This window comes from Henckelia pumila, chromosome 2, assembly GCF_033568475.1.
Source record: "Henckelia pumila isolate YLH828 chromosome 2, ASM3356847v2, whole genome shotgun sequence".
Lineage (NCBI taxonomy): Eukaryota > Viridiplantae > Streptophyta > Magnoliopsida > Lamiales > Gesneriaceae > Henckelia > Henckelia pumila.
Window position 1 is genome coordinate 148,351,465 of NC_133121.1, and position 19,806 is coordinate 148,371,270.

At 36.4% G+C, this 19,806-nt stretch overlaps 2 protein-coding genes across 2 annotated transcripts; one reads left to right on the plus strand and one right to left on the minus strand.

The window, feature by feature from the left end:
- Nucleotides 1–236: 236 nt before the first annotated feature.
- On the plus strand, nt 237–4,361 carry LOC140883005 (cellulose synthase-like protein D5). The gene is made up of 3 exons (XM_073289293.1): nt 237–1,216; nt 1,460–2,270; nt 2,419–4,361. The coding sequence occupies exons 1-3, from the start codon at nt 291–293 to the stop codon at nt 4,195–4,197; spliced, it is 3,516 nt and encodes a 1,171-aa protein (XP_073145394.1). The 5' UTR covers nt 237–290; the 3' UTR covers nt 4,198–4,361.
- Nucleotides 4,362–5,479: 1,118 nt separating this feature from the next.
- Nucleotides 5,480–7,247, minus strand: LOC140883006 (probable galacturonosyltransferase-like 7). Its single transcript, XM_073289294.1, has one exon. The coding sequence runs from the start codon at nt 6,860–6,862 to the stop codon at nt 5,771–5,773; it is 1,092 nt and encodes a 363-aa protein (XP_073145395.1). The 5' UTR covers nt 6,863–7,247; the 3' UTR covers nt 5,480–5,770.
- Nucleotides 7,248–19,806: the final 12,559 nt, after the last annotated feature.

Genomic DNA, 19,806 nt, shown 5'->3' on the forward strand with positions numbered 1-19,806 from the left:
ACGAAAACTGGCCGTTTTAGATTTAACATCAACGGCCAGATTTCTCCTCATCGACGGATCTCATCACTCGACCGTTAATCCTACACCCTTCATTTAAGAAGCCACCCAAGTTATTCCCTGAAAAATATTTCAAATTTGAAACATCTTCCAGGTTTTTATCTTTCATTCTACAAAATTTATTTCTTTCCATTTCGATTTGTTCTTCCTTTCTTTACCTGGGGAATTTCCTGTTTCAACTTCGATATACTGGGTTTTCTTGTTTCCGATTGAGGAAAAAACTAGCGAACAAGATGGTGAAAATGGCTGCTAATTCACCGGATTCGTCTCCGGTGACGATCACGGTCACTTCCTCTGGTGGATCCAGAAACGTAGGATTAACGAGCCCGAAGCCACGCCACTCGATTTCTCACAACCCCAATTCTCCGCTCAGCGGCGGCAGCCGTGAAAATCGCAGAGCTTCTTCCAGTGGCGGTGGAAGATATCTTTCTTTCTCGAAAGACAGCACCGAAGAATTCGTAGCGTACACAGTCCACATTCCTCCAACCCCAGATCATCGGGTGTTTTCTAACTCACAAAACAGCCCTGTGCTTGAATATAGCAAAAGTAGAGGAAAGAATGGAAAAACCCCTAGTGAAGGGTTCATCAAGGACACGATCTTCACAGGGGGTTTCAAGTCAGAAACGAAAGCTCATGTTAGAAAAAGCTCAGAAGATGAGCATGCGACTGAGAAATCTAAATTGCTTTGCGGAATGGAAGGCTGTGATGAAAAGGCCGTAAATGGAAAATTCAAGAATTATTGCGAGTGTGGATTTAGAATTTGCCCGGATTGTTACTTAGATTGTATGAGAAATGATGGAGGACGTTGCCCCGGATGCAAAGAGACATACAAAGAAGTTAGCGATGGCGAAAGTGAGGACGAACTACAGTCTGAGGAGAAGGATCGGGCAAATCCCCTGCCTTCTTGGAGCAAGGGAGTTAAGCTGGAGAAGAATTTCTCTTTGGTTCAGTCCTTCAAGAATCCGAACCACGATTTTGATCACACGCGGTGGCTGTTTGAGACAAAAGGCACTTATGGATATGGGAATGCGTTGTGGCCAAGGGATTATGAGTTGGGAAGAGGGACTGGGTATGAAAACCCCCCAGATTTTAGTGACAGGAGGAACAAGCCTTTGACAAGGAAAATTGGGGTTTCTGCAGCAATAATTAGCCCATACAGGTATCCAGGTTTATTGTTTTCTTTATTTCTGTTGTTTGGTAACCTTTTCTTGCTGCTATACAGATAGATTTTTATGCATACTGGAATGATGTTATACTCAGTTTGTCAACTCCCTTGCTCACTGTTCTAAGTAGGCCAATATTTAAAGAAATCTGCTAGTTGGTCCTTTAATTTCATGAAAATGATTTATCTTTTAGTAGGCTGTAGAATTATAAGTTGATGGTACGAGCTGTTATTATGCAGATTGCTGATTATTCTTCGTCTTGGAGCTCTTGCTTGCTTCCTAGCATGGAGGATAATGCATCCTAATCATGAAGCTATTTGGTTGTGGTTAATGTCCGTTATTTGTGAATGTTGGTTTGCGTTTTCCTGGCTTCTTGATCAACTTCCTAAGCTTTGCCCGGTGAGAAGGGTGACTGACCTCTCCGTCCTGAAAGAGCGGTTCGAATCCTCTGAACCAAATCTAAGGAACCCCAAAAACTTATCTGATCTGCCGGGAATTGATATCTTTGTTTCCACGGCTGATCCAGAAAAAGAGCCACCACTTGTGACTGCAAATACAATTCTATCTATTCTTGCTGTTGATTATCCAGTTGAAAAGGTGGCATGTTACTTGTCAGATGATGGAGGCTCTCTTGTAACATTTGAAGCCCTGGCTGAGGCTGCTAGTTTTGCAAAAATATGGGTTCCTTTCTGTAGGAAGCATAAGATAGAACCTAGGAATCCCGAGGCATACTTCAGCCAAAAACGCGACCCGCTTAAGAACAAAGTGAGACTTGACTTTGTGAGGGACAGGAGACGGGTTAAGAGAGAATATGATGAATTTAAAGTCAGGATTAATGCCTTGCCTGAATCCATCAGGAGAAGATCAGATGCTTATAATGCTCAAACAGAGCTACGAGCAAAGAAGAAACAGTTCGAACTTGGGATAAATCCAACCGAACCTCTGAAGGTACCGAAGGCTACTTGGATGGCCGATGGAAGCCACTGGCATGGAACTTGGTCGTCAGCAGAGGAAGGCCACTCGAGAGGCGATCATGAGGGCATCATACAGGTACCATTTCCCTCTGAAATCATTTCTTTCAGACTTACCTGTTTAGGCATTATATGATTTATTATTAACTTGAAGAAAACTATACATGGGCTAACTTATGTTGTCTTGGTTCAAGTTTGAGGTCCTAACATCACTTCTGTAAATGCAGATAATGCTAGTCCCCGCAGGTCCAGAACCACTTTTTGGTAATGAAGCCGATGAGGAAAACATGATTGACATGACAGATGTGGACATCAGGATGCCGATGCTAGTTTACGTGTCTCGTGAGAAACGGCCTGGTTTTGATCACAACAAGAAAGCTGGTGCAATGAATGCTTTAGTACGCTCAAGTGCAATAATGTCAAATGGTGCCTTCATTCTAAATCTTGATTGTGACCACTACATCTACAACTCAGTGGCTGTGAGAGAAGGAATGTGCTTTATGCTGGACAGAGGTGGTGACAAAATTTGCTATGTTCAGTTCCCACAGAGGTTTGAAGGCATTGATCCGAATGATCGTTATGCAAACCACAACACCGTGTTCTTTGATGTTAGCATGAGAGCCCTTGATGGATTACAAGGTCCCATGTATGTGGGGACAGGCTGCATTTTCAGGAGAATAGCTCTGTACGGATTTAGTCCCCCTAGAGCCACGGAACATCATGGATGGTTCGGTAGAAATAAGACAAGGAAACTTCTGAGAAAATCCAAGGAGAAAGGGGATCAAATAGATGATGAAATGCTCTTGCCTATCAACGGGGATCAAAACGATGAAGAAGACGATGCTGCCAGAGCCTCACTTGCAAAGCAGTTTGGGAACTCTACTTCTCTTATCGACTCGATTGCTGTAGCTGAATTCGGGGGAAGGCTACTTCATGATCTGAGAGGAAAAAGTTGCCTTGGAAGGCCTGCTGGTTCTCTTGCTGTGCAACGTGAACCATTGGATGCTTCAGCTCTTTCTGAGGCAGTGAGCGTTATTAGTTGTTTCTATGAGGATAGAACCGAGTGGGGAAACAGGGTAGGATGGATATACGGTTCTGTGACAGAAGATGTTGTTACAGGTTACAGGATGCACAATAGAGGTTGGAGATCGGTGTACTGCGTTACTAAGAGAGATGCATTCAGAGGTACAGCTCCCATCAATTTAACCGACAGGCTCAACCAAGTTCTTCGTTGGGCGACTGGTTCAGTTGAGATCTTTTTCTCTCGGAACAATGCTCTATTCGCGAGTCCAAGAATGAAGTTTCTTCAAAGGGTGGCATATTTCAATGTTGGAATGTACCCATTCACTTCGATTTTCCTACTCGTCTACTGCATTCTTCCCGCACTTTCACTCTTCTCAGGAAAGTTCATCGTCCAGTCCTTGGACATCACATTTCTAACATTTTTATTGGCCATCACACTCACTCTCTGCATGCTGGCGGTCCTGGAAATCAAATGGTCAGGGATCACTCTACACGACTGGTGGCGAAACGAGCAGTTCTGGTTGATTGGTGGAACCAGCGCACACCCTGCGGCCGTGGTTCAAGGGTTACTCAAAGTCATAGCAGGCATCGACATCTCATTCACGTTGACATCCAAATCTTCAGCACCAGACGAAGGGGAAGACGAGTTTGCTGAGCTATACGAGTTCAGGTGGACTACTCTGATGATCCCACCAATTACAATCATCATGTTTAATATGCTTGCCATCGGAGTAGCCATCTCCAGGACGGTCTATAGTCCTTTCCCTCAATGGAGCAAGCTACTGGGAGGTGTGTTCTTCAGCTTCTGGGTGCTTTCTCATCTATACCCGTTCGCAAAGGGACTGATGGGGAGAAAAGGAAAGATCCCAACAATCGTGTACTTGTGGTCAGGACTCATCTGCATCGTCATTTCATTGCTAACAGTTTACATATACCCTCCATTGGGAAGCCAAGTAGGCAACTTTAAATTCGAGATACCTTGAAGCGCGGTAGTACTATAAGTTGCAGTTCTTTTTTCCGCCAGGTGAAGTTACCTCCGCTTCATCGCATCGCGCTAAGCAAAATTGTTTCATTTTTAAAACATATGCTGCATTGTTGTGTGATTGATTACATTTTCTTTAAATCCAGTTGGGGTGATGTATTTGTAGCCAAACATGCTTTCTTTCAAGTGAATGTAATATCTTTTTAGTTCTCTCATATTGTTGTCTGAAACATATTATTATAGTAAAGGAGCATCTTCTTATGTTTGTGGGGGTGGGCAGCCACTTTCATCGTCCCATGTGTGTGCATTCAGCTGGATAAAAGGGGGGCTAGTGTTTATTCAGGAATCGGTCCCCTCATCTTTGGCAATTGATGTTTTTGTAGCTGTAAAGTTTGGGCATTTTGGCCTATGCATTTTTCACCTTTTTCCTTTTTTTGTTGCTATCCCCACCCATCCTTCTTCGGGCCCCATTATCATTGAATTTAATTTCTTGAGCGTTAGTTTCACAAAAAAAATCCCGTAAAAATCTACCAATATGCAAAATTTTTAGCTATTTTTGTATAATGGGAACAAAATCAAAGGAAAATGGTGCATTCCACATGAACCACCTACTTATGTAAACCAAACCAACCCATGCCGTCCATTCATCCATCACATTCTTGTATAATAATATATTATTAGTTATTTGAATCTCTCATTTATATGATTAAATTAAATTAAACAAAAAAATGAAACTACTCATGGCCCTCCAAAAATGCCCAACTCGGAACCAATTAATTTTGATTGTTCATTCATTTATAGAGGGGGGAAGAGGTCCCCCCATTTTTCAAAGTATGAACATTTCTGTAAGCAACAATCTAAATCTGGGCCCCTCACTTAATGCCACTCGACATTCATCGATGTATACATCGCAATCCATTTGTTATTTGTTTCAATCAAAACTAATCACGTATCTTTATTATAATCAAAACCAAATTTAGAAAACGGAATCCACACGAGTAAAAATAATCGATCGTAAAAAATAAAAATAATGAAAATTTGAAAATAAAATAAAATAAAATACGCACAAACACGTACCAAGTACTGATAGGACACATGTGGACCGACAACATTGAAACTTGTCCTTATTTCTTTTGTGCTTTCCCCCTCTTCAAAACTTTAAATCGATTTTATTAATTAAAAAACCATTAAACGGAGTATTTAATTTGTAATCCATCAAATCAAATCAAATATACAAAATGCATGCTGTAATATACATGTTTGACTTTGACCCAATATATATTTTTGTTTCCCTCGTTTTATTTTATTTCCAATGGACGAGAATAATAATAAAAAAAGAATACAAATTTCACACACAGACCGTGAGTACTCATCAATCAATCAAAATAAACAGAAGTTTACAAGAGGGAATTAATTAGCAATGAAATAATTATCGACAAAGTAAATTTTTTTAACTAGAAAAAAAAATTTAAGAGAAATGTGGAGAGAAAATAATAGGTAAAAGTAACTTTAAAGGAATTTACCAATGGAGGAAGTGGAGGTGTTGCGGAGGAGGAGATGAAGAGCAAAACTTTTCACGTGGAGTGTTCGTACAAATCGAATGCGGCCCACAAGGAATCTAATGGGCACGGCCGTCTGGAGTCGAGCCGCCGCCACGGTTTCCCGCTGCCGCTCCAGTGGAGGAGGCTCACCGGGCCGGGGTGGAGGTCGCGGCAGCTCCCCCGGACGTTATCCCCTCCTAATCCGTGTTGATTCCACCTATGCTCGATCGGAGCCACGTCTCCGGCGAACACCAGTAAAAACGGTGGCAGCGAGCCCAACTCGTAGATCCGATTGACGCTTGTTTTCTGAATCTCCATCCACTTCTCGATCCGGTGCGTGTACCCGAACTTCCTCCATTTGGCCAGATCCATTACCATCACTCCCGTGTTGAAATAGCAAGGGTTCCGCCCGGAGAACACGCCGGAGAATGAAGGGTCGGACCAGAAATGGGCGGTGAAGTATTTGGTGAAATTGGCGTGGCAGTATTCGGGTGCGCCGATCGTTTTCCTACCTAAGCTAGTTCTCCAGAGCTTCGATATATCATCGACCACTACAAGATCTGAATCCAAGTATATCACTCTCGTCACACAACTCTCCAGAATATCTGCCAAATAATTCCGAGCATAATTCAATGGCTGCTCCAGCGCTTGCCTAACGGAGCTCGATATCAGGCTCCGCACTCTCTCGGGGTCGAAATAATACACTTTAAACTTCAATTCAGGGAAAGTAGAACGAACCAGAGCCTCGAGTCCAGTCTCCGAGACCAGAAAATGGAAAAAAACGCTTTCAGGACACTTGGAATGCTGGAGAACTGAATGCACAGCCGCAACCGAGCCACGCAAATACTCGACATCGAGCGTAATCGCCACATGAACGAGAGACGGGTGGCAGACGCCGGGTTCCTCCAACTTGGAGGAGCGGCAGTCGTCGGCATTGCGGAATGCGGGGGCTTTTCTGAAGGAAAATTCATGGAACGAATGGGTGTCGGTGGGCAATCTGAGATGGGTATCGACGTGAGAGGATCTAATAGCTTCCGCAGGAGGAAATGATTGCAGCGAAGGGGATAACACAATCATCACCATCGCCGCAGAGAAAAAACCAGAGAACTTCATTATCCACAGCATTTTCCTTCCCGGGAAGAAGAATCTATGCCTTGTTTTCCTCGTCGGCTGGCAAGAAGAAATGGAGGAGAGGAGGAACGCTAAGGTTCCTCTGAGTTCCGCCAGAATCACAATTGTTCTAATCCAAAAATCCAATGGCAGATCGAAGATATATATATATATATATATATATAATTTCTCGATCTCTAATGGAAGCTAGAAGAATAAAAGAACGGGGCTCGGCGCTAACATGCGCCGACGTGCGTTGCAGTCAGGCATTCACTCAGCCCTCTCTCTCTCTCTCTCTGTCTCTTTATCTTTGTTTTGGAGAAAGGCTAATAAGGAACACGAGATTCTGGAGATGGAGAGAGATTACATAAATATAAATAAATATTACTGATATTTTTCCCATTTTATTTTACCTTTTTTCCACCAGCGCAGCACGTAAATTTAAATTCCAAGTATTTATTGATATTTATTCTAGTACCAATTAAATGTCACCCTGATATTATGCATTTATTATTTTATTTATATCAATATTATATACTTTTTATTTGTCCCAATTTTATTTTATCTTTCAAAAGTGAAGAATATCTCCTTATTATTTTTATCGGATTTAATAATATTTTTTCTTAGGGTTTTATTAATATATCTCACCAATCACATCTTACAAAATTACAATAAATTTTTCATAAAGAGTCAGCTTAAATATAAGAAGTGTAACTTAAAAAAATGTTTAAATAAATATATTTTTTAAATGATTTTATTATTTTTAAAAAAGTTAAAAAAATAGCAAGATTTATTTATTTATTTTGAAACTGTTTTATAACTAAACATCAATTTGAAGAAAAGTGTTTTTTTTCTTGTAAAAAAAACAAAAGAAAAGTGTTTTTTTTAAAAATAATCATAATAATTATTGTTATTATTATTATTATTTTTATTTTACTTCAATGGCCTCTCAACCAAGTAACGTGCGATTAAGAAAATAGGAAGTTGATTTTACTTTGAAATATGATAAATCTATATATTTAAGGAGGATGGAGTAATGAATATTACAGATCATATCATACTCATTTAATTTAAAATGGAAAATAAAATGGAAGAAGATTAATAATTTAATTTAATTTAATTTAATTAAATTTAAGGAGGAAGGCCAGCTGTCATTGTCTGGTGTCGCCATAAACAATTTACTTCCCACCACGTCCAATGTCTGAAAACTCCCAGAAAGAACCTCACTGTACACATGGTCCCTCTTTTTCTAATTTTATATATATTTGTACATTTCATGTACTGTACTTCATCTGATTAATTTATTTTACTTATATTTTTTCTCCCGATGATTTGATGATGTATAAATGGTGTAGCATAAACTAAATCGCGGTAAAATATATTACAAATAATAAAAAATCATATTTATTGTGAGATGATTTGGCAAGTATTTATTTATATTCAATTTTTATGTATAGAACGAAAAATAATATCTTTTTTATGAATTAAGTTGATTAAGAGATTATCTTATTCACAAAATTAACTCATGATATGTCATATGAGTTTTGTTATCAATTGTTTTTAAATTACATTTTTATTATTTTTCTTTCACAAGTATATAAATAAAATAAAAATAATAAAAGGTCGGAAAGTGAGCAAATGAAATCATGATTTATTTTATTTTTAACATTAAAAAAATCATGATTTGTATTACTATTCAACAAAATTAGATCAAATTATAATTAATATACTATGTTCCAATTTTGTCCGATGTCCCCGAATAGACATTGTAATTTATATACTCGGTAGACCTAAAGATTATCATTGAGTTAAATTTTTATGTGGGATCCAACATAGGGCCTATGTATTTGTGTCAATGACCATTTCATCTATAGTGGTTAAAATTTTATCAGTGGTGTCGATCTAAATAAGAACGACCACATTACAATTTCGATCTTATATTGTAAAATGTGGTTTTAAATTGATTCTAAAAAACGTGAAGCGTGTCGAAACTTGGGAGTCAAGCTTCAAGCTTTTTAAGTTTAAGCGCGATTACTGCGAGCTTAAGCATACACTTAAGCATAAAAAAGATTTTTTAATTGAAACTATAATTTTAGTCATCTCAAACAAATCAAGTGTAATGCATTAATTCTTTGTGAGATTCTAATTCAATTTATTTCATCATTCATTACATATCTCGTGTCATCGAACACAAACTGAATAAATTGGTCTAATTTAAAACATTAGCTCTAAAATTCCTCAATATGTACTGCATTCACATTATCGCTACACTTAGTCATACAATATTATACATTTATAACATTGCTAAATTTATGTTCTATTTTCGTCTTATTAATCAATTTTGGTTTTTTTAAAAAATCACATTTATGCGTATTTAATGACACTTGATATGGTTAACCTATGTCTAACCTTTTTTTTACCGCTTTTGGTTGAAGCGAAGCGTTTTAGATAAGTTTCAAGCTTAAGCGAGATTAAGCGAGACTTAATCAAGCTTTTTAGAACATTGATTTTAATCATGCATCTTCTTAATGTTTTTATATTTTTTTTATCAAGAATGTTGATGGTTGATATGTTCATCGCATGTGAGCATTATGCCGAAAAAAAGACGACTTATACAAAAAACAAGAAAAATAAGTATGATAGTTTACATTGCATAACTCGATCACAAAAGGACAAATATATAAAAGAATAAATTGCAATCTCCCCATTGAAGAACATTTATTCTTTTAATAGAAAGGTATATATTTTTCGCAACCAAGTCCACCCACGATTGTTGAGAGGCTAACATCATGGAACTTCGACTTTCTTATTCATTTAGTAAATAATAATACGTAATGATACGAGATCAATCATTGAAGACCAAATTATATGCAATCATTCTTTATAATAATAATAATAGTAATTATTATTATTATTATTATTATTATTATTATTATTATTATTATTATATTGTTGTTGTTATTATTGTTATTATTATTATTATTTAGATTTGAAAGGAGGTATTTTGTTATAATCGAGTCTCGAACATGAAATCTTATCTTAAATTTGATGTTTTAGTGTCAAATAAACTACGAATCATCGTAAATTATATGTCATCATTCTAAGAGTAAGCGGCAATATCCGATATTTGTGTGAATGAGCAGATTATTTTGATTTGTTTCTCAAGTTTTGGGGGGAAATAATTAGTACAAACAATTTTAAATTAACTTTAAAATTTTAAGTATTGTATGTTTTGTATTATAATCAGTGTTCTAAAAGTCGGCGCTTATGACCGCCTAGGCGCTAGGCGGTTGTCCATCGCCGCGATTTTTAGAAAATTGAAGCTTCAGAAAGTTATTACATTAATTGGTCGTTTAGACCGCCTAATCGTCGCCTAGACGCCTAAAAATCCACCTAGGCGACCCCCTAGATTAACATATAATTTTTTTATATTTTTAATTTTAATTTTTTTTAAAAAAAATTATTGGCATTTTTGTCCATCAATTTGTATCGGATGCAAACGAGAAATATGTCATGTATTTTGAGTTGAATTCGCTAACGATAAATTATTAAAAAAAATTAAGGTGAACAATAATAATTAGATATTTAGACTTAAAAAAACACCACTTAGGCAGGTGAATTAAATTATTGGAGAAATATTAAGATGAATCAGACTATAATAATTAGATATTTAAGCTAAAAAGAAAAAAACACATATGTGGTCGTCTAAGCATCTAGGTGTTAAGTGGTGGGTGACCGCCCGCTTACCGTCTACCGCTTTTTAGAATATTGATTATAACATAAAAATTGGTAAAAAAAATTATTCAAAAATATGGGGAAACGTGTTAACTGTCAATTGATTGAAATAAAAGTGGAATAAAATGACTACTCTCTGATTTTATTTATATTTTATGGAAAAAAATGACGACAAAATAAGGCCAATTCCTTTCGGGCTTGTTTGGTAGGGTCTTCGTAATGAAGGGCCCAATCAAGTTCCAACATGAAAATTCAATATATATTTTACTATAATATTTTGAAAAAGACATTTTAAACGATTTTTGAGTGTACCAATGTTGAAGCATATATGGGATTCGGGAATTAGTTGCACAAGATTCGAATTGGTTCCACCATAAGTGTCTTACTTGTTTAAATACATTTTTTTTCACTTTTTTAATAATCAATTAAAAGATTATATAAATCAAATTATGCTAGTTTTCGGAGTTTCATCTATTCCCAACTTGGTGTAATTCTCCTGGTATTTTAATATCATTGAATAACGTGGGTCTTTATATTTTGTGAAAGTTGACATGATATGCTGATGATCTAAGAACTAAAATGTTAATACATCGTAAGTGTATAAATACTTCAAGTGTGGCGTATAAAAATCATATTTTTTTGTAATAGTGTTGGGATTGACTATAATGTGTGTAGATGGGGACTAAATACACCTTTTTAAAATATTTTGAGATATAATAGTTCGTTCATAAAATGTTCAAAAATGAATCGAACATCGAAGCTTATATTGAATTTGGTTATAAAACCAAGAGCAAGACACTCAACATAACCTTCTAAAAACTGATTAAGCATTTTGAAAATCGTTTGAAAGATTGCAAGTTGAAATAATAAAAAATTTAGTTGAAGCATTTTATCAAACACATGGTAGGCAAGATTTTGGTATTTTAGAAAACACATAAAATGCTTCAACAAATCATTCAAAAACAGTAGCAATACAAAGATTACACATTGTTTAATATATTTGTACAAAGACTCTCACTCAACTATTCCAACTATTCTATGAAATACATATCTCTTTTGTGTGAGTGAGCTCTCTTCAAATGATTTTTTCTTCTATTCTTGAACAAGGAAGAGTGTTCTATAAACTCATTTTGGTATGTATGATTTATCTCTCAAAACTCAACTCTTGTATTTTTTCACACCTCACTGTCTTGAGTTTGCTCTCATTCTAGCTTGTTTTTCTTGTATAATATGTTCATGCTTTAGATCTACATCCAAAAGCTCTTGCTTGATCTTCAAGATGTTGTATTTATAGCCTCCAACAGTGATATAGACGTTAGATACAAAAATATGACCATTGAAAAAGGTTATGTTCTGTTTCTGTCATCAAAACAGTCATATTTGTGTTTCTGTACAGTTGCTGGCCGGTGGAGAAGAAAACAGGTGAAAGCACCAGGTGACAGGTTGAGAGACCAGGTGACAACACCTCGATTGGTTGAATAGTTGTTGTCTGATCCGGTGCTTATAACTCTTGATTTGTTGATTTCTGGGCAACATGTTGAACATGAAAATTGTATCCTTTTGTCTTGTCTTTTCAATGCATCAATAATAACTCAATTTAAAGATCATATGAGAGAGTTATGCTCAAAATACCAAACCGGCTAAAAAAACAGGTGAGTGAACTCTTCACTGGGCGAGGGAATGTTGTCCGATCGAGAGCTTATAGATCTTGATTCATTGATTTCTGAGCAAAGTGATGAACATAATTTATAGACATTTGTCTTGGATTTCCAATGAATCAAGAATCAATCAATTTTGATTTCGTATGAGAAAGTTATGCTCGAAATACTAGGCCTGCTCAAAAACAACCGCGAACAAATGGGCGAGTGAATGTGGTCCGGTCGAGTGATTATATCTCTTGATTCTTCGATTTCTAGGAAAAGTGGGCAACATAAAAGTTGTATATCTTCGTATTTATTTCCACGAAATCAAGAATCACTCAATTTCGAGTATGTATAAGGGATATATGCTCAAAATACCGGACTATGTACAATATTGAGCTCTGTCAGCAACCTGTGCAAAACCAGCAAAGTCAAAGTGATTTATCAGCTTTTTAAGCTCAGATTTAGCTTTTACTTGTGAAGAGAATTTTTAGATCTTCTTTGTAGCTTTGTAACGCATACTGAATCATTCTATTTGGATGCCGGATCAAATAGTTATGACCATTAAACTAGAGTTGGTCTGTCAATATATTTACTGCTACAATTTTGTCCGACTATATCTTGAAATGATGGTTTGACCTTGAAACACATCCGAATAGGTCCACCTGGTCTAAGTATGACTTTAAGTCTCCCTGTGTTGGTTGTTCAACAGTTTGGTGACTGGTCATTTGGATCAACAAGCTATGAGTTATGCTTGAAATAAACAACTGCGCCAGAAGCTAAGTTATGCTGAAATTATATTTCAACACCTTAGCACTTCCAAAATATGATCTATTAATTGCACATTTGAATAAATATATTATAAATACAATAACAAGTTTTATTAACATTAAAATCAAGATTGCTTGCATTTTCGGACCCAAAAATAGTTAATATTAAGTATAACTCTTATTGAAGTCAATCACCATATGTATATGAAAAAAAATACTATAACGCAAATTTTTACAGATATTATCTTGTCATATTTATCTTGATCACAAATCTAACTGTAAAAGTTATCTATAATGCTCTTTCTATGATTTTTACACAAAAATCATCAAAATCTCAATTTCGTAAGATGGATGCATGGAAAATTCATAGGGACTCGAGTGTTGCCTCATTAAAATCTTGACAATATAACAATATAGGAAAAACCTGACTGAAAGAAAAAAAAATGCAATAATAAATACTTCTTTGGACGTCATCCCGATGGATGAATGTGTCTCGTTAAAACCCTACTAAAACAATTCAATGAGCAAAAACCTAGTGAAAGAAAAAGAGTACGATATTTTGCTACTTGTTAACTAGGGGTGGAAGAGGGTCGAGACCCGTCCCGTAACCCTCCTACCCAACTCTCGTTCCGAAAAGAATCGAAAAATTTTTATCTCTCGATCTCATACCCGACACATGTCGGGACCCAAATATTCGGGATCCCGAACATTCGGGATCCCGTCGGTTAGGAAAAGGAAATCTCGATTTTTTTTCAAATTCACTATTTCTTTATAAAAACAAAAAATGTGATTATTTTATAAAAAAAATGTTATTTAGAAACTTATATTTCTAAATAAAAATAAATATTCAACTTAAATCATATAATATTAAAATATTCCGAATATATTCCGGATAATGCTTCAAGGTTTTGCTAAGAAAAAAAAGTGCATCGGATAATTATTAATAAAATATTCGGATACAATTAGTAAATAAATTTTGTTAAATATATAGTCCAATTGATCTCTTGTTCTACATATTTATTCTAAATAAATAATTATAAATATGAATTAATTAAATTATTAATTTATTTTTTTAAAAAAATACACAATAATAAAATGTCATTTCTTGATTTCACGATTCGATCGTTCCAACAATAAAAATTATATCAATTAAATCCATAATTAATTGTTATATGAGTTGAAACATAATAATATTTAGCTTCATATATTAATAAAATTATTAATAAAATATATTATTATATTATTTCGGGACGGGTCGGAATCCCGTCGGGATAAAGTTTTTTTCCCGATCCCTCTCTCGATATTAATCTGGATGAAAAAAATCCCGAAAGTTCGGGTCGGAAAAATGTTTTCCTGCTCTGTCTTCTCTACGATTTTCGGCCGGATTTTTTTTTATTGAAGCGACCTTCGCTTACGGGAAATGATTATTTGAACAGAACAGACACGTGAAATCAATGCAAACGGTAGACGGTTCTCACAGGGGAAGAAAGCAAGCAAAGCAAGTCCCTCCATAAGTACCAAATGCGCGAGCAAGAGCGCCAATCCCAGGCAAGAAAGAGAAAAAGTCCCATTTAGGATTGCTTGCAGTAACCTAGGATATCTTCCAACCCTGACGTGTGACAAGCCTCTCCCTTCCATTTCTGTTACAGAAGACGGTGCTTACTATAGAATACCTTCTTTGTATGGATTTTTTCGGGACGAAAATAGGATGAGATTCGGGAAGGGTTGGGATTTCGGAAATTTTTGTCACCCTTATTTTTAACTGCCTCATTAAAAATTCGATATGAAAAATCGCATGGAGCAAACCATGGACAAGGAAAACAAATTATAACTTTGATTACTCCACATGTTGTAATCATCACGTGGAATTATTCACTCTTCGTATTCCAATCTTATATATTCATTAATTTTCTCAAAGTGGATGCAAGTGATGACTTTGTAAAAAGATCAGTCGCATTATCTTCATTTGTTACTAATCGCTTTATGTAAGTTCATAGTCTCGATCGTTAGTATAATTTGTGATACATGATGATGTATATATGAATTGCCCTTAAAAATTATAATTCAAGATCAAATATTTTTTCATCTTCAAGTAAGCGAAAAAGATATTTTGAATATCAAAATTTTCAATAATTTTCTATCTGAGTAGGTCTATTGTGAGACGGTCTCACAGATCTTTATCCATGAGATGAGTCAATCATGTTCATATTTATTATTTACAATAAAAAGTAATACTTGTAAGCTTGTAGCATCAAAATTAGTATATTATAAATGACTGAGTTAATTAGGAGATCCATCTCATAAAATTTAACTCATGAGACCATCTCACAAGAAATTTTATGTTTATATATATATATATCATCTCAAATCCACACATCCATGACAAATGAAAATATTTTCAAATAATAAGCTTCAAATATTTTGAGAAGATTTGTTAAAGTTATCTATTATTGACCCATGTTATTCATCAATAATTTTTTATTGAAAAATTATACGAATTATAATTCTAAATACTCATCATCTTGTATAATAACAAAAAAAACACAAATTAATTGTTGATAATTATACCATTTCTATCCCAAAATTCACAAGATAAAAAATAATTTGTTGCGATATTATTTTTATATGTTCATTATTCTTCAAGAATAATATCATCTAAATTAGATTCATTGAATTAATTGTGTATTTTATGTTTACTTACAAGTAGAATAATATATGGTCCTACAGAACATCATTTTTTCTTAAAAGAGAACACTCTCTATTATTTTTGACATTTGAGATATTCAATTTTTAGTGATCCTAGTTCCGTTTTGCATGTTTAAAATGACATTAAATGTTAAAAGTGGTAAAAAAAAATTAGTAAAGAGTCATTATTTGAGAAAAAAAACAAGTAAAAAAACCAGCTCCATAACATCCGAAAATGGTCAGTGGTGTCTTAGGGGTCCAAACAGTTCCGAAGTAGCCGAATCGGTTCGGAAGGGGCAGAACCAATTCGAACCATCTAAACCACTTCGGACCCTCCGAACCAATTCGGACCTTCCAGTCTAGTTCGACCGTTCCGAACTCAGCAGAGACAACATGTGTCGATTTGGGTTGGACAAGTGTCAGTTCGGACCTTTGGAACTCGAGGTGAAATGTAGTCACCCGCTCCTGAATCACCTACTTAATGAATAAAAGCATGCAATTAACTTAATATAAACGAAAACAGATAAATCCTGCGGACATTATACCAAAATAACAGTACAACCGGCAGAATAAAACCGACGCTAAAACCCAAGTGATAAAGTTATACAACCAATTCGAAATAGTACGAGAATATCCTCAAATAATACCAAAGAAAAAACATCGATCCTCAAAAACAGCTGCAACCTCAGCCTCAACGACCGCTCTCACTGGATCCATCTAACCTAAGTCATGCCCCGTGTGGTGGGGTGTCCAAACAAAACCGAGGACATGAGCGATAAGAGCGCTCAGTATAGAAATATGAGTATATACATGCTATGAGTGCGTGAATGCAAATGTACAGGGTACCGAAAACCTATCACGGTCAAACTTTTCTCAGTCTGGAAAGACAAAATGGTGTGTAGTACTCTGGGTCGTCGTGGCTAACACACCATAAAGAATATGCGGATATAGATGACATGATCATGTACTAATAGGTCCAACTATCCACCAAAGAATAAGGGACTGAGCGACCCCACTAAAGGCTATAACAAGGCAAATGCTCAACATGATAGCATCATAACGATCATGGCATAATATATGCACATAAGACATGCTAGATAAACATGCGACACATAGAACATGCACACTCAATCAGGATATCTCGGATAGTACGTCCGTACCTCTAAACAGCAACCTAGCAACTCTGGCTCACAAGTCCAAGTCTATAAGCAAGTAATTTAATTAATATATCAATTATTGCTTATTAAAAGCCTTGAATAGACTAATAACTACTCCCAAAATCTATGTAGAGTCTAGACTTATAATTACGTTCGTCGTTAGTCCTTTGAAGTCGAAGACCCCGCCTTTTGGACACAGCTCCACCGCTATTCCGTAAATGCCCCGCTAGTGCCCAAGCCTCAATTGAATGGCTAGAACGCCCAAGAAACCATTGAATATAAGAGAGAAGGGTTGTAAATGAGCAAAGAGAAGTGAACTCGGATGCCATATTATAGGTGTCGATTGGAATCTCTGATCCTTGCATGCATGCCACGTTCTGAATTGTGCACTTTGGAATATCCTATTTCCATTTTGGACCTTCCGATCCAAAGCATGCATCGACATGTCTAAAGCCTCTTGACACATAAGTGGCTGGCTAAGTTCGGACCTTCTGAACCCTAGTTCAGACCTTTCGAACTTCCACATGTCTGTGTATAGTTGACATCTCAAACTCTGCATGGACTAACATAGATCGGACATTACGATCATATTTTGTTTTCCCTAGTCAAGATTTCGAGGATGAAATATCTTAAGGTAGGGAGAATGTAGTAGCCCAATTTCCTAGTTAAGCTAATAAACTGACTGATCATGTTTAATTGGTCAAAACATGGTTATGAGATCCTTTTTTGGGTAATTAGAGTTAATAATCGGATTCAAAACGATAAGAAATAGTACAAAGGAGCCCTAGTGTTGGGACAGTTTGGAAGCTCGAAAGAGCAGTTCGGAAGCTCCGAACATCATCAAAGGAAATGAAAAAGATCGGAAGCACCGAGGAGTTCGGAAGTTTCAAACTACAGATCGGTGGTTTCGAATACTACACTGACAGCTAAGAATGGGCTTCTGGCTGGTTATTTGACAAGGGTGAGTTCAGAAGCTCCGAACCCTCAGTTGAAAAATCTGAACTCTGTCAACAGCTTGTGTTGTCTAATCAAAGACACGCGTTTGGTGGTGAGAGTTCGGAAGGACGATCGAAAGCTCCAAAGTACGTTCGGAAGCTCCGAACTAGAGATCAGAAGTTCCGATCATTGCCTATAAATAAAGGTCAAAATTTCCATTTTCATTTGCCAATTCCCCTTTTCTCTCTCTCTCGTTCTAGTTTTTTTCCGTGGGTTTCGGGCGTAGTTTTGAGAGGCAGGCAGTGACGAAGCGCTACCGGGATTGTGACAAAGTTGTGCCTAGAGTTTGAGGCTATCTTCATCAAAGGGCTGACGACGAGCACATGCATAATGTTATACTCTGATTAGATTCTGTGAATAAATATTAGTCTAGTTGAGACTTTTAATAATCAATAAGTGATATGGTGATTATCTTATTATAGGCTTGAAATTGAGTACCAGTGTTGCTAGGTTGCTTGAATTTCTTGAATAGAGATACTGACGTACTATTCGAGATATCTTGGTTGAGTATGAATGTTCTATCTTTGCATGATTATATGACATGGATTATATGCATATATTATGTCACGATTCTTCATGCATTATCATGTTGAGCTTGTACCTTGATATTACCCATAGTGGGGTTGCTCAACCCCGAGTTATTGAGTGGATGGTTGGACCCATTGGATTACGTGGTCAGGTCACCTATATCCAAAATTTCCTTCTGGTATGTGAGTCACCTCCTGATGCGACGGTCTACTATGTTACATATCATGACACCACTTGACTGAGCAGTGATTCTACCGTGATAGGTTTTTGGTACCCGTTCACTTGCATTAGCATTCATAGAATGTGTATACTCATACTTCTGTACTGAGCGTTATTGCTCACGTACTTGGTATTTTGTTTGGACACCCCATTCCACGGGACATGGCTTAGGTTGGATGGACTAGGTAGTAGAGGTCGTTGAGTTGCAGTTGTCTCGGTGTTGGTGTTGTTCCCATTTCAAGTTTGGATTTGAGGATTCGAAGTAGGCACCCAAACCTCATTTTCAACCATATGTTCCCTGTATTATAAATAGGCATCAAAACCTCATTTTCGAAGTAAAAATTGAGGGATTTTTGATCTATTAAACTAAATTGAGTGTTTTGGGTAATACAGTAGTGGGTCGGGTATTAGCGAGGTCCTACTGGAGTTGTAGCGGGGCGGTGCCTGAATTTTGGGCCTTCGACATCAATGTCTTGACTACGGATGCATGTATAAGTATGGTCTCTTAGTATCTTTGTGGAGTAGCTAGTGATCTAGTTAAGACTTTTAGATAAGTTATAGTGATATGGTATTCACTTGACTTGTAGGCTTGGACTTTAGATAGTTGTACTGCTAGACCAGTGAGTTGAGGTAGGTAAGTACAGACTGAGATAGCCTGCTGAATATGCATGTTTATGTGTTGTATTATTATCTGTTTCATTATTACCTATCATGTGATGCATGATTATAATATTCATGTATGCGGAATTTGCATACCACGTTGCGCCTGTTATCCTTTCAAAATAGCCTGTTGTGCCTAGGGTCACTCACCCTTAGTTTTTCCTTGTACGGTCGGATAACATGTTGACAATAACTGGATCAATAGAACAGTGTAAGCGGTTACCTAGGATGGTGATAGTCCAAGATCAGAGTCAATATGTGTGGCGTCCACTGAATCTTTAGAGCAACGTGCACATACTGGTGGCGCTTACATTCTGAGCATGATTGTTCCAAAGTTTGATCCCTAGTTTCCAGTTCATTCATATATCATGATCGCATGCATTGCATAAAGCTGTATGCTCATTCACATACTGGGCGTTAGTGCTCACGTCCTTGCTTTTAGCTCGAAAATCCTATTCAGCGGGGTAGGTTTGCAGGTTGACCAAGGTTTGGTTCAGATATTGATCGGTGACCAAGGCTTAGGAGCAGAGGTTTTTATGACTTAGTTTAAGTGTATTTGTGGTATTTAT

Coding starts and splice junctions, on each gene's coding strand:
- LOC140883005 (XM_073289293.1), top strand. CDS start 291: ATGGTGAAAATGGCTGCTAATTCACCGGATTCGTCTCCGGTGACGATC. Junction 1,217..1,459: donor GCAATAATTAGCCCATACAG/GTATCCAGGTTT, acceptor GTTATTATGCAG/ATTGCTGATTATTCTTCGTC. Junction 2,271..2,418: donor ATCATGAGGGCATCATACAG/GTACCATTTCCC, acceptor CTGTAAATGCAG/ATAATGCTAGTCCCCGCAGG.
- LOC140883006 (XM_073289294.1), bottom strand. CDS start 6,862: ATGCTGTGGATAATGAAGTTCTCTGGTTTTTTCTCTGCGGCGATGGTG.